The sequence below is a fragment of the Belonocnema kinseyi genome, chromosome 10 (assembly GCF_010883055.1).
Source record: "Belonocnema kinseyi isolate 2016_QV_RU_SX_M_011 chromosome 10, B_treatae_v1, whole genome shotgun sequence".
Lineage (NCBI taxonomy): Eukaryota > Metazoa > Arthropoda > Insecta > Hymenoptera > Cynipidae > Belonocnema > Belonocnema kinseyi.
Genome location: NC_046666.1, coordinates 13,660,570 through 13,676,438, shown reverse-complemented (window position 1 = coordinate 13,676,438; position 15,869 = coordinate 13,660,570). Strand labels below are relative to the sequence as shown.

Here is a 15,869-nt window from a genome sequence, read left to right as displayed (position 1 = left end):
GCGCTAAAAGTTATCACCCGCACTTGTAGCACATGCCCACGTTACAATGTGTCCTTTAAAACTGCCCTAGTACTCTTCTCCTTCACGTGTTACTATTTCTAATTGGGCTAGAATGTGCGTCAAGTGCCTCCGCTTTCTCCATTTCTATCACATGGCGTCGATCTATCGAAATCTTACCTCTACCTTTATTTTAATTATCCTTTTGAAATTTAACTAATCCTAGTTTCTATGAAACGTGCACCAAGAGCCTCTACTGTCACTTGTACTTCTCTGTCCTTCATGCGTCACCAATTCTAGCTTCTCCGGAATGTGCGCTGAACGCATCCACCACCACTCGTAATCCTCTGTCCTTTATGCGTCAGCATTTCTTACTTTTCTGGAATGTGCGCCAAAAGCTGTCATCCCAACTTGTAACACATGCCCACGTTACAATGTGTCCTTTAAAACTGCCCTCATACTCTTCTCCTTCACGTGTTACTATTTCTAATTGGGCTAGAGTGTGCGACAAGTGCCTCTGCTTTCTCGATGTCTATCAAATGACGCCGATCTATCGAAATTTCACCTCTACCTTTATATTAATTTTCCTTTTAAAGTTAAACTAATCCTAGTTTCTATGAAACGTGTGCCAAGAGCCTCTACCGCTACTTGTCCTTCTCGTGTCACCAATTATAGCTTTTTAGAAGTGTGCGCTAAAAGCCGTCACCCACACTTGTATCACATGCCCACGTTACATTGTGTCCTTTAAAACTGCCCTAATACTCTTCTTCTTCACGTGTTGCTCATTCTAACTGGTCTAGAATGTGCGTCAAGTGCGTCTGCTTTCTCATTCTTTTCACATGGCTTCGATCTATCGAATTCTTATCTCTACCTTATATTAATTATCCTTTTGATGTTTCACTAATCCTAGTTTCAATGAAACGTGCGCCAAAAGCTTGCACAGTCACTTGTACTTCTCTGGCCTGCACGCATCACTAATTCTATCTTATCCGGAATGTGCGCCAAAATCCTTCAAATCCTGCGTTTAGCACGTGTCCTCTTTACATTTCGTCTATAGAACTGACATTGTATCTCTGTCCTTCACGTATTATTAATCCTGGCTTTTCTGAAACGTGCGCTAAACGCCTCACAGTGGGGCAAAATGGCGACAAAATGTTTCAAATACGATTCCAGTTACAATTTTCAAACGATTTGAATTTTTTTGCAAATCAAAGCTGACTAAATTCTTAAGAGATACCTTAAAGCCGATTAAAAAAACAATTATTGTTTATTTGATTTATACAAAAAATTGGCAGAAATCGTAACATTTAAGATATTGTTACTATAATAACACACTATTGATTCAAAATGTTTGATATTAGTTCTCAATCAATAAATAAACATTCGTGAACCATAAACTGATAGCTTATTATTATTTAACAAATAATAATTAACCATTGTATTATTATAAACAATATTAGGTGATTTTTAAATGGTTTTAGATATTAATTATGCCATTTGCGTTTTTAATGCAATTTAAAGTAACATAAAAACATATAAAGACAAAACATTATATACTTCTTATTGTTTTAAACAAATTTTATAAACAAATGCGCAGTTTGAACAATTTTTAACAGATTAATTTGCTTTTTTAACGTACTTTGTTGGTCTTTATAGTGATACTTTTGTAAACTCTATTGCCATTAAATTAAAAATTTCATTGTTATAAACAAATGTTATAAGCAAATGCGCAGTTTGAGCAATTTTTCAGTGTTTGAGGTACTTTTTTAGGTTTGCTTTGTTCAACATGGAAGTGATATTACAATAAACTATATTGTAATTTTATAACAATCTTGTGTTTGTTATAAACAAATTTTCAAACAAATTTACAGTTCCAACAATTTGAAATAATTTCAGTTCCTTTCTTTTCAGCGTCTTTTTTAAATCTTGCTAGTCTTTCTAGTGCTAAATTTTTCATTAAATAGAAATATATTTTAAGAAAGTATGACTAGCAAGACTAAAAGGTGCGTTAACAAAAAGTAACTGAAACTCTTACAAAATTGTTCAAACTGTGCATTTTTTTATAAAAAACACAAAATAGTTATGAAATGACAATACAGTTTATTGAAACACCACTGCCACGTCAAACAAAGCACACCTAAAAAAGTACCTCAAAAACTCAAAAATTGCTTAACCTGCGCATTTGTTTGTAAAATTTGCTTATAACAATAAGAAATATATTCCGTTTCGTCTTTTGATGTTTTTTTGTTACTTTAAATTGTATCAAAAACGAAAATCACTTAATAGATATCCAAAACCACTCAAGAATCACCTACCATTGTTTATAACAATTCAATTGTTAATGACAATTTACTAATTTATAATAAACTATTAGGTCATGTTCCACGAACGTTTATTTATTGATTAAACATTAATATCAATCAGTTTTAATTAATTGCGTGTTATTTTCAGGCGCCTTAGCTTCACCAAAAAGTGCGCCAAACGCGTTAAACTCTGTCTCTCATTTTGCTTAACTTCGTAATAATGCACTGGTTCTGTGCCAAACACCTTCACCATTTCCACTTATATTGCCTGTCCTCAGTACACTGAGTCAGGGACACAAAGCATTTACTTTCCTTACTTGTATTACCTATTTTTATTAAGTCGTGCGCCAAACGCCACCACGTTACACCTCATTCATCCTAGCCTTACCAAAACGTGCGCCAAACGCCTTCACCTTCCCCAATTGTAATATATATCTAAGTTACATTGAGCCGTGCGCCAAACGCCTCCACGTTACATCTCACAAACCTGAGCTTCACTAAAAAGTACGCCAAACGCCTTCAACTTTGTCTCTTCTATTGCTTAACTTCGTAATATTTTATTAGTTCTGCGCCAAACGACTTAATTTTTTCCAATTTTATTACCTGTCCTCATTACATTGAGCCAGACGCTCAAAGCCTCCACCCTCACCACTTGTCTTACCTATCTTTATTGCCTTGAGCCGAGCGCCAAACGCCTCCGCTTTACATCTCATTCATCCAAGCGTCACCGAAACGTGCGCTAAACGCTTTCACATTCCCCACTTATAATACCTATCCAAATGACATTGAATCGTGCGCCAACCGCGCCCACGTTACATCTCATCAATCCTAGCTTCACCGAAACGTAAGGCAAACGCCTTTACTTTTACTTTTATTATCTATCCTCATTACACTAGTCCCTGCGCCAAACGCCTTCATGAAAATTAAAAAAAAAGTTTTAAAACCAAAAGGTATTTTATTGCGAATGGTTCGTTACAGGTTAATATGGATTTTTTCTTTGCACGCTTCAGATTTCTCTTCAAACTCCTAAGCGGCTGACCATTCAGGAAGTAATACCACTAATGGTAAGCCTATAAGCTGCTTACCTCGCCATTCCAACGGTTTAACATTTTCACCTAAAGTCCCTTGATTTTATGCAAACTGACTGAATAGTCAAGACAGATCCTTTTAGACTTTCATAGCGATTTTGTAATTTTATTTTTACCAAGAGTAGCAATCGTAACCTAAAGTATTACGAACTTAAAGAGATTTAAAATCAAATCTACAGTCTTTTCTTTAATTTAAGTAAAAGAAGATTGCAAAGAGTGGAGTACTTCTTGAAAATAGGAAAAAAATAAAATAATTAAATTTTAATACCTGATTAATTAATTAATTTTAATAATAAATTTGAATTAAGTTTTCTCTAATTCAAAAACCAAATATGTATAAATAGATTTCAAAAAAAAATTTTGTCTACTTCTTTGGGATTAGGACGTAGTTCAAAATAAAATTGTTAGGAAATAAAAGACCCTGGGACCATTTTCTTCTCTTTTGTAACTTAAAAATAGCTGTCTATTCCTTTTTTATCATTTTTTTAATAAAAACAATACGTTCGAAAAAAATCGAAAATCAGGATAAAAAAAGTCAAAAAAGGTTTTAGATATTTTATTTAAATTGATAGGCATTTGTTCATTTGCATGCTAGTGAACTTCATGAAAAACATAAGTCTCTTATTTCGATTCTGAAAAGGGAATGACTGAAAAATCCCGAAAAATGAAACTCGAGACATTGTAAAGTTCCCGAAAGAAATATCCGAAAAAGAAAATTGCAGAAATATAAAAATACCGTTCCTAGGGAATTTACAGTTTTAGATTTTTTTAAGGGGGAGGGCTGAAGGTTTCAGCGTAAAAAGCACTCTTTTTTGCAAATTTTTTTTTTTTAAGAGTATGGATTGAGCAAATGTATTTTAATTTTTTTAAATTATTAAGTATCCTTTTGGCAATATTTTGTAGTTTTTTTATTTTAAAATACCTAAAAACAAGCCGGTGACAGAGATTGTCCGAGACCGTCTTGAAAAAAAAAATTCGCGGTGTTCACTGTATCTCGGACGGAAATGATTGTAAATCAAAAACCATTTAAATTTAGTCAAAGTATCATCAAATCCTCCTCCCAACGTTCTCTGATTATTTTTTGTATTTAATAAAATACAAAAAAAATCGATTTTTTAAAAGTGTAAGCCTTTACCCCCCCTTGATTTTTGAATAATGAAATTCCCGACAATTTGAAATTTTAAGAAATTTGAAAATTTGTGAAACAAAATGGCTAAATTATAAAATACCTTATGCTGCATAATTACCTACGCCAAAAAATTTTTGAATTTAAACAATCGTAAAATTATTTTTGTAATCAATAATATTCATTGATTTGAGAAAAATGTTATGTTCAATGTAATTTCTTCAAATTATTGTTTATATTAAAAATAATAATAATTTGAAAAAATATTTTTACATGAAAAGAGACGACTAAGGAATCCCGAAAAATATAATTCCCAATAGTTTGAAATTCCATAATAACCAAATTCTTGACATTATAAAATTACAAAAATAAACAAATCCCAAATCAGAAAATTCCCCAATAATAAACTTTCCGAAGAGTCTATAATTTTACAGAATTGAAAAATTCTCGAAAGAAAATTGCCGAATTAAAAAAATATCAGAACCAGAAAGTCCTTAAAGCATCACAAAAATTATTTTTTAACTAATATTGTTTATTTATTACGCATGCAATAATCAAGTATATTTAGCAAAGAAAAATTTTTGCTTATTTTTACATTTTTTCAAATTATTTTTGAATAAAAAATAAACATAATTGTATACAAATTATAAAACAAAAACTTTAAATACATGGGCGCCTCGAATGAAAAAAATTCTCCCTAAATTTTCTCCAAACCTGATAACGCTTTTTAAACAAACTTTGCAGGATTCAATCTAGCATTGATTTAGCTCTATTTTTCAATGTTTTCAAAAATTAAATTTATGAGAGCGTTTTTTATAATTAAAAAAAATACTAATTACATTTTCAAAAAAAAATGCAACTCAAAATAATTTTTATGTGAAATTAAAACAATAATTTAAAAAAATGTCTACAAATAAAAAAAATTTTTTTTGATAAAATTATTCTATAATTTTATTTGTGCATGTGATTGCTTTTGTAAGAAATATTTTATGTTTAAACTATAGAATACAAGTTTCAAGAATCTCTAAAGCATAAAAAATGTGCATTGTTCAATTTTTAAATTAATGTGAACAATAAAGCACAACAACCAACAAAAAAAATTAGAAAAAGTACAAAATTTGTTTATAAAATGCACAAAAATGTTAATTTTCTGAAATTTTTTGCAATTTATTCTGTCTGTTCGTTTTTTTGTTTTTTTTTTTTTGTAAAATTGCTTTTAATTTTTTGTAAATAATTGTGAAATTTTTCCTACCAGAGATAAAAAAGTTTTTTTAGTAATTATATTATTTTTAATTAATTTTTGCAAAATTTCGGTTGTCAATAAAAAAATTCCCAATCAGCTGGTTTTATGGTCAAAAATAGGAACTTTTTTAAAGCGTTCCGATTTATCTCTCAAAAGGTTCTTTAGCAAACAAACAAAAAAAAACAAAAACCATTTCTATTTTTATAGGCAATCTAATCTACAATAATTCAATTTTGGGAGTTAATTAATATATTTAATCTTTTTATAAATAACGTTGAAGGTAAATAAATTCAATTGTTTTTAAAAAATGTATGAAACAAATAACTCAACTAAACGGGTTTTCGTAAAAAAAAACTATTTTTTCTATTTTATTTTTTGACATGAGCTCATTAGTTCTGCCTATTCAAGAGCAAAGAATTAGAGAGTTTCTAAGCTTTTATTCCGATTTTCGTAATTTAATGCATAAATTTGATCGGAAGTGTACATCAAATTTATTTTCTTATTATTGAATCTTTAATCAGAAGAGGATCTATTGAATAATTAATCGGCCCAAAACTGGGTAAACAAAAACCATTACTTGCGATATTACCCATTTTTTGTCAAGCTTTTGATGGTGGGAAACCATAGGTAAGTCAGCAGTATTTTATGATATCCTTTTACTTCCTTTCTGGTAATACCTTGAAAGATTTATGAATTCCAAGCTTGCGGTGTCTGCTTACGGGGTTCAAGAAATTTCGATTATCATAATACATAACCTGTCTGCTTTCCTGCCGACGGTAAAACCCATTTTGTTATTTTAAGTAAACTATGAGGATGTACGTATTGTGAACATTGCCCCTTTTTCAAAAATTGTGTTTGGCGATGCACCAGGTATCAAACAAAGTTTTTACATAAAGTATCTAAAAAGCCGACAAAACAAATTTTTTTGCATACACAATTTAAGGGGTCGTGTGATAAAAAAAAATTGTTTGCTGTTTGTTATATCCTTTTTCTTAGCAGTTTCTTTTATGCGGCATCACGAAATTTTTTATAGGATATCGCCTCTCTGAAATTGCTGAAATAGATTTTAAAAATAAAATTATTGATCCCGAGGCACAAGTGTCCAAACTTGTTTTTTACGGAAGACACAAAAATTTATTTTAACTTAATGCATTTGACTTTTTTTAAACAAAAAGAATTTTTGAGTTATTTCTTAGCTGTATAAGAACAAGATGAAACTCTCCTAAGTATGTAACCGCCAAAGAGAAAAAGTCTTGTCTTAACTGAAAAAAAAGAAAGAAAAAAGAAAAAGTTAAGAAGTGTAAAAAAACGATTTTTGATCAGAAAGAGTTGCATAGCTTTTTAATTTTTTAATTTGAAAAAAGCTTTTATTCTTCATCCCTTGAAACCTCACCCCTACTCATTTCCACTACCCTACTAGCACTCACCTTACATTCTCAGTTAACCCTTTCTTTGCCTTCTCCCCTTCCCCTACTTCTATTCCCCTACTTCCCTTCCCCAATTTTTCCCCCCAGCCATCACTTTCCCATCCCTACTTGCTACCACTACCCTACTAGCCCATACATCACTTTCGCTCATCTCATTCTTCTTATCACTACTCATTTCCTCATCACTTTGTTCCCCCTATGTTTATTTTTAATCATGTATCCTACTTTCCCTCTCCTCTATTTCCTTCATCTACATCATTTACACTATATCCCCTCTCCTCACTTCATATCACTGTTCTGCTTTCCCGCCACTTATTTTCACCCACTTCACCTACTTCATTACCCCTCAGTTCACCCTTTGTTTTCTATCCCTTCGTCCAATGCTTTCTCCTATACTTTTTCAGCTAACACTCTCTTTTTATAATTTCCTTCTTTAGCCCTTACTTCTACACACTTACTTACCCCCACCACCCTACTAACCCTTCCATCACTGCCACACAATATTCCTGCACTTATTTCTCCTCACTTTCACTAATTCTCCTCCACTCATTTCTCCTTACATCCTCTACTCCTCGTTCACACATGTTTTCATACTTCCTCTACTTCTCCTTCCCTAATCCCTTTCATTGACGCTTCATCTCGTTTCCTATAATTTATTCTACTTACCCTACTATCATTTCCCCTAACATCACCTACTTCTACTCTTATTCTCCTCACTCCCTCTTTAGTTATTTCCACTCTCACTTAATTTTCTACAATTTACTCTACTTATCCTTCAATCATTCCTCTTTATTTTGGAACATCAATATCTTGAAATCCGTGCTTCATAATTATATTGTTGATGATGTTTAACTCCGAACCTAACTTCATATAGTAATTCATGTTATTCATAACATTTCTTTAAATCTCCCTGACATTTTTTAATATTCTCTATTCATAGTCAGTAAATAATATACTACACAGTTAATTAGGCCCTATTTACTGTACTGGGTTTGGTCTTTTTTTAACACTTTATTTCCATCACTTCCCCTACTTCCTCTCGAATAATTTTCCGACAATACCCTATTTAACCCTTCTCTCACTTCCACTCACCAACCCCTCTCCCTTTTTTGTTCTTGCCTATTCTTATTATTTTCTAATCATCCTTCTCATTCTTCCTTCACCTTATTTTCCAGACATCTCATTTTTCATAATTTACCCTACTTAGCCTTACATTCTTTTCCATTATTTCCATCAATGCGGCAACTTCATTTCCTTTACTTCCACTACTTCCCTCTATTTTTTCCCATCTCTTCCTTTATCTCTACTCTAATAATGTCCAAACACTACTTTACTAGGTCTTCTCCCCACTTCCACTCACCCCTCACCCCTTTTCGCCTCACTTTTCCTATTTATTCTACTTTCATCCCACTCTTTACCCCTTCTCATCGTCCCCCTCAGAAACCACTACTTTCTCTACGCTAATTTCCCCTCACCCTCGACTTCCTCTAGTTCCTCTCCCCTCACTTCACCCTTCGCTTCCTATCTCTTATATAAATTGTCCCTCCCTTTTTCTCCTCTTCTCACTTCCTCAACTCCAACTCATTTTGCCCTACTTTTCTGACCCAGCTATATACTATTACACTTCTTACTGGCCCTACTATCACATTTGCCCTCTCCTTACTCACCCTCACTTGTCCCTCCATTATTTCTACTCCCGGTGTCTCTCCTCATTCTCCCTCATTCCCCATAATTACTTCCTCACCCTATTTCCTTCTCACCTTATTTTCCCTTCTTTCGTTTCTTCTCATTTCCCCTCATTCCCCCTTATCCCCCTTTAATTTCCCACCACTTCTCTTACATACTTACCCCTCACTTCAATTTTCGTTTTTCATCACTTCACTAAATACTCCCTTCTCTTACGGATCTTTCCCTTACTCGAATATTCGTTTCTCATCACTTACCTAAATACTCCCGTCTCTTTTTCTTTCCTCTTACTTCCTAAGTTGATACAACACTGGACCTACTTCACTATCTCAGTCCATTCTTTCTTCCCCATATTTCCCTTAATTCCTCTCCACCTCTTTCTACCCTGACTCCTTTTCCTATCACTAACCCTTCTTACTCTCTACCCATTTCCTTTCATTTCCTTCAAGTGCACTACATCCCCTCCCCGCTTTTCATATCTCTTTCCTTACCTGTCCTTTAATCATTTCACCACACTACCCAATTAGGTCTTACCTCACTTTCACTCGACCCTCCCCTCATTTGTCCTTACTTCTCCCATTTCTTCTACTCTCGCTGCTCTCATTCGCCTTTCACCTCATTTCATAGAATCCTTATTTCCCATTATTTACTCTATGAATTCTCCTCTTATTTCCTATTATTTCCTTCACTTCGATGACTTGATTTCCCCCCCCCCCCCATTTCCCATCATTTCCAAAGATTTTCTACGCTTATTTCTCCACTTTCTCTGATTTTCCTCTCCTCAGTTCATTTATCGCTTCTCGGCCATTCTATAAATTCTTCCTCCTCTTTTTCCCCTCTTAACGCTTCCTCGTCTATACTTATCTTGTCCTACATTCCTTAACTAGCTCACATTATTACACCCCTCATTTACCCTATTTCTATACTAGCCTACCCGTTTTTTCCCCATAGTAACCCTTCCCTTATTTCTCCTCGCTGCCCCTTTCCTCATCTTCCCTAATCACCCATCATTACTCCTTCAACTCATTTCCTTCTCAACTTATTTCCTCCTAACTTCATTTTCCGTCATTTACCCTCACTTGCACACCCCTCATTTCCCCTCATTTCCCCTCATTCGAAATCTACGAAATCCTAAAAATTGCAAGAATATTAAATTAGAATTTCGAAACCAAGTGTTTGAAAATAAATAATTTTTAAACTGCCCATCATGATTTTTAGATCTGACTGTCTTAATTTAATATCAGGGTGAACTTTAAACTTGTAATAATCCTATGTTGAATTTATTTATATCAAAATACGATTGTTAATTAAAAAGATAAACATTTTTCAAGTATTTTAATTGTGAGTATCCTAGTGGTGTTAGCGGAATTAAAATTTTAATGTTGTCTCATTTCAGACATACAATATGGATGCTCAAGTTGGAGAATCCTCGGCATGTGCAACAGCTCTCCTTTGTGGTGTAAAAGCGAATTATGAAACTGTGGGATTAGATTCATCCGCTCGCTTTGAAAATTGTTTTTCTGCTTACAACGCAAAAGTCCCATCGTTAATGAACTGGGCACAAAAACAAGGTAGGCTTATTTTTTAAATAATAGGGTAAAATGTGTCACCTGAAAATTGTCCTTTCATGAATAGTTGTTTTTAATTTTATATTTTCACTAGATATTTTTCCTCGTAAAAAACGTGTGTCTCGCTCACCCCATATATCCAACTAAGCCCTGTTTTAGCCTAAAATCTTGAAAATAAAGACTTTTATATAGAATGTTATTTTTTCATTAAGATAAGATCAATTTCCAGCGAAGTAATTGATTTATCAACTTATAGGGGAAAAATGTTCAACTAAAAAATAAATAGCTATATTTTCAAATGAAAAATAAAATTTTGATGTAGTAAAACGAATTTTTAACAAAATCTTTAAATTGTTATAAAATTAGTTTCATTTTTGACAAAAAATGTAATTCTTACTAAAGTAGTTTGATTTTCAACAAAAAATGTGAATTTTCAACCAATTCTTTCAAATTTTAAATTAATGGACTAATTTTTAATCAGATTTTGATTTGCAACTAAGCACATGAATTTTCAGTTTAAAAACATGAATTATTAACAAAATACTTGGTTTTTAATCTAAAAAAATGCCAATTTTCAGTAAAAAATGTAAGAATTACATTTTCAGATAAAAAATTAACTTTGAGTGAAACAAAAAAAAAGGAATATCCAACTAAAGAGTTATATTTTCATTTGAATAGTTTAATTTTTATCCAATAATTTTAATTTTAAACACAAAATGTATTAGCTACATTTTTAGTGAAGAAAATTAATTAATAAAAAAATCGTTTTGTCATTAAAATAGTTGAATTTTTAATCAGAGATGAATTTTCAAACAAACAGACGAATGTTTAAGACAAAAAATAAATTAACAAGACAAGAGTTCAAAATTTAACCAAACAGTTAAACTTCCAATCGTAAAATTTATTTTTTAATTAAGAAGGTGAATTTTCTACAAAAAAAAAATTCTCAACAAAATGATAAATTTTCAAGCAATTAATTGAATATTGAATTAAAAAAGATCAATTTTCAACCAAGCAGCTGAATTTTTAACTAAAAAATATAATTTTCAACCAAAAATTGAGTAGTATAATTTTTTATTTTAAATAATTAATTTTCAAGCAAAAATGAAACGAATTTTGGAAAATAGTTAGATTATCAAGCAAAAAGGTAAATTTTCAACTGAAATAGGGAAGATTGAACCGAAAAAATTAATTTTTAACAAAAAATTTGACGTTTAGTCAAACAAATTTTTTTCAATCAAAAAGATGCATTTGGTAACCCAGTATTTGAATTTTATACAAAAAAGATCAGATTTTAGCTAAGTATGAAATTACTAAATTTTGCTTTAAACAAAATTAATTTTTAATTATTTGAGGTATAATTGTGCTTTTAATAAACAATCATCTACTCTAGGTTTATTATGTGCTGCACTTGACGTCTCTCCTAGAACAAAATAATTAAATTTTCAATCAAATAGTATTTTTAAATAAATAATTAAATAATTCTTTTCATTAAATAATAAACTATCATAATATAACATTAATAAATAAAATAATAATTTTGTGTATAACTTATATTTTTAAATATAATTTAGATTGTATCATTTTTCTTTTTAACAAGCCTATTAATGATTCTCCTTTAGAAACTCAAATGCCAAATAATTTCTTTAAAAAAAATCGATAAATTTTAATTAATAAAACGAGCATCCTAAAATTGTATTTCATCAATTCTCAAAAAAGAATTGATAGGAAAAAGTAACTTGGACTTTCTATAATTATTTGCAAGTCCTGATCGTTCGCCAACGGGTTGGAGATAAATTGAATTCATTCGGGTTAATTAAACGAACAAAATATGAAACCCCTGGGTAACGAAAAATGTAATTCCCATCGACGTTGAAAATATTTCCAACTTCACTGCCGATATTAAAATTTAACAATTGGCAACCCAAAGCTATATTAATTTATTTTAAAAATAAAAATGTTTGTTTACTAGCAGTAAAGAAAAGGGATGATTAAAGAAGGGAAATCTCAAGAGGGAAAATAATTCTCTTTTTTATTTGCTTAAAATATTTCTAACGTTATTGCTGGTATTAAAATTTATAAAAAAAAAGCTTCTTTTTAATATTAGTAAACATACTTAAAACAGGTCAGAGAATTTCAGAAATTTAAATTTACCTTTCTAGCTGAAAAACGTTTTCCTTTCTTTAAAATTTAACTAATTAAAAAGAATGTAATAATTAAAAATTGATTTTTTAACTGAAGACTAGATATTTCATTTTTGGATAAAAACTTATTTTCTTTAGTTGAAAATTCTACTATTGAATTAAAAATACCTGTGTTTTGTTGCATATTCGTGTATTTTTTTTTTAAAATGTATCATTTCGAAATTCATTAATTTTTTTGAAAATTGTATTTTCTGGTATAAAATTTCTTCCTCAGAGTGGAAAATTGAACTACTATTTGGTTCAAAATTCATTTTTTGTGTGAAAATCAATTTATATAACTGAAAAAGTTTCCATTAAATATTTTCTTTAAATTCATAGTTTTTAGGTGATAATTTATTTATTTTGATAAAAAATAATTTTTTCAGTTAGAAAATTAACTTATTTTTGTAAAAATTTCACATATTTGTGTCAAAATTCAACTGCACTATTTTGTTGAAAATTTAATAATTTTGTTGCAATCAACTGCTTTTTCTTGCTACAAAATAATTTTTTGTAAATTTTTAACTATGATATTTTCGTTTGAAAATTTATCATTTTTACTTTGATATTCATGAATTTTGTGGAAAGTTGAATTTTCTGGCAGAAAATTACTTTTATAAATAACAGAAGAATTTTGAACAAAACAGTGATTTTAACTTAAAATATAATATTCAAATTTTCAGTTGAGAAATATCAATTTTAAATAAAATAAATCATTTTTAACCAAAAAGAAGAATTTCCTACAAAAAAGGGGAGTTTATTATCAGAAAATTTAAATGTTTAACAAAAACTTAAAAAATTTTAGCATTCATATATTCGCTACCAAAATAATTTAATTTTTAACCAAACAGACGAATGTTCAACAAAACTGAAGAATTTTAAATCAAAAATAAAATAGTTAAAAAATTAATTTTTAAATAAATTAAATAAATGCTAAACAAAATAGTTAAGTTTCCAACAAAAAAGATGTATATCAAACCAACAATTTTGAATTTTTATAAAAAATATCAACTTTTGGCAAAAATGTAATAGTTCAATTATTTTCGGTTTAAGAGCATCATTTTAAATCTACAAAAATCTAATTTTCGATGAAAAAAAATTAATTGTTGACCAAAAATATAAAAAAACAGTTGTGATTTTTAACCATAAAAGTTAAATTTCTATAAGCAATAGATCGATTTGATAAAAAACGAAATAGTTTAAATTTATGTTTAATAAATTAGTTTTAAATAAAAAAAATAATTTTCAATCCCATAAGTCGCTTAGTAGATTAATATTCTATTACGAAAAACGAGTTTTAAACAAAATACAGTAATTTTCAACAAAATAGTTAAATTGTGAACTAAAAAAGATAAGTTTTTTATCAAATATGGAGTATTAAAGTTTCAGTTACAAAAATTAATTTTCAAACAAAAAAGTATATTTTTAACAAAATAGTTGTATTATGAAAAAAATGAAACTAAAATGATGAATAATTAACCAAAAAATTAATTTCTAAAGAAGTAGTTCTGAATGAAACTAAATAGTCAACTTTTTAATAAGAAATGTAATATTTGATATTTTAGTCAAAGAATATTTTTATTTGTGATTAAAACCTTTAAATTCAAGAAAAATATTAACTTTTAACGAAAACGATGAAATTTCAACGCAAATATATGAATTTTATACTAAATAATTTAATTTTTAACCTGAAAAGTCGAAAATTTAACTAAATAAATAAATTTTTAACTTAAAAAAGTGTGAATCAAATATTGCATGTATTCAACATTTTTAACAACAAAAAGCTTATTTTACACCAAATAGTTGAATTTTTAACCCAAAGATTAATTTTCTATCTATGAAAAAATCTTTCAACTAAATTCATGGATTTCAACCAAAAATGACACATTTTGAACCAAAATTCAATGAGTTAAAAAGTTAACAAAAAAAATTGTAACAAAAAAAACACTAATTTTCAACAACAAACATTTTTAAGTTTGAACCACACAAAATGCATTTTTTTCCTAAAAGATGAATTTGCAACAAAGAGAATTAAGTTTCTATCTAAAAATTTCAATTTTTAGCCAAAAGTAAAATGGTTTAAATTACAGTTTAAAAATTATTTTTTCAACTAAATAAAATGAATTTTTAACAAAATAGTTGAATTTTCATCAAAACAGATGAACATTTAACCAAAAAATTTGAATTTTTACTAATAAATCAATTTAAAAAAATGGAATAGTTCAATTGTCGGTTAAAAAGATCATTTTAAATTTAAAAAATAATAATTTTCAACGAAGAAAATACATTTGTGACCAAAAATATGATCAAGGCAATTCAAAAATATTATTATTCAACCAAACAGTTGTCTTCTTTACCCAAAAAGATTATATTTTTATAAGTAGAATTTTCAATTCAAAAAAAAAATTGTCAACTATAAAATATAAATTTAAATCCAATATTAAATTAATGCATTTTCAACAATAAAAGAAAAAAAATTTTAACTGAATATATATATTTTCAATTCGAAAGATGGATTTTCCACTAAAAAAAAAACATTTTCAACCAAATTCATCAATTTTTAAATAAAAATGCTGAACTTCTAACCAAAAATATAATATAAAGGTAATTTTTAAGGTAATTTATGATAACTTACCATAAATTTTCTAAAATCTAATTTTAAAATGTCCATAAGTTTATAAAATTTTTTGGTCATTTATAGTAATTTTATAGGTAAATACGGTAACTTATAATAAATTACCCAAAATTCAATTTGATACATTTTTATAAATTGCCAGAAAATTATTAAATTTTTTAGTAATCTATGGTAATATTACAGGTAGTTTATGGTAACTTACGATAAAATTGTCTAGAATTCAATTTGAAACATTTTTATAAATTTCGGGAAATTTATGGAATCTTTCGGTGATTTATGGAAATTATACACTTAAATATGGTAACTTAAAATACATTTTCGGAAATTTATTATATTTTTGGTAATTTATGGTTTATTTATGGTTCTATACATTTCCGGAAACGTATGGAAATTTTCGATCATTCATGGTAATTTTACAGGTTAATATGGTAACTTACCATAAATTACCCAAAGTTCGAATTTAAGCATTTCGATCAATTCCCTGAATAAATTGTACAATTTTTGGGTAATTTATGATAATATTGCAGGTGATTTATGGAAACCGAAGATAAATTTCAAAATTCAATTTGAAAAATTTCTATAAATTTCCGGACGTTACTTTTTACTCCCTAGG

At 29.0% G+C, this 15,869-nt stretch overlaps 1 protein-coding gene across 1 annotated transcript in view; it reads left to right on the top strand.

Annotated features, from left to right (window-relative positions):
* The window catches only part of LOC117181033 (alkaline phosphatase-like), a 501,469-nt gene that overhangs the window by 324,787 nt on the left and 160,813 nt on the right, over positions 1 to 15,869 (top strand). Inside the window, exon 3 of the mRNA XM_033373602.1 lies at positions 10,267 to 10,441. Coding sequence (XP_033229493.1) covers positions 10,267 to 10,441 — 175 coding nt within the window. The remainder of the gene's footprint in view (positions 1 to 10,266; positions 10,442 to 15,869) is intronic.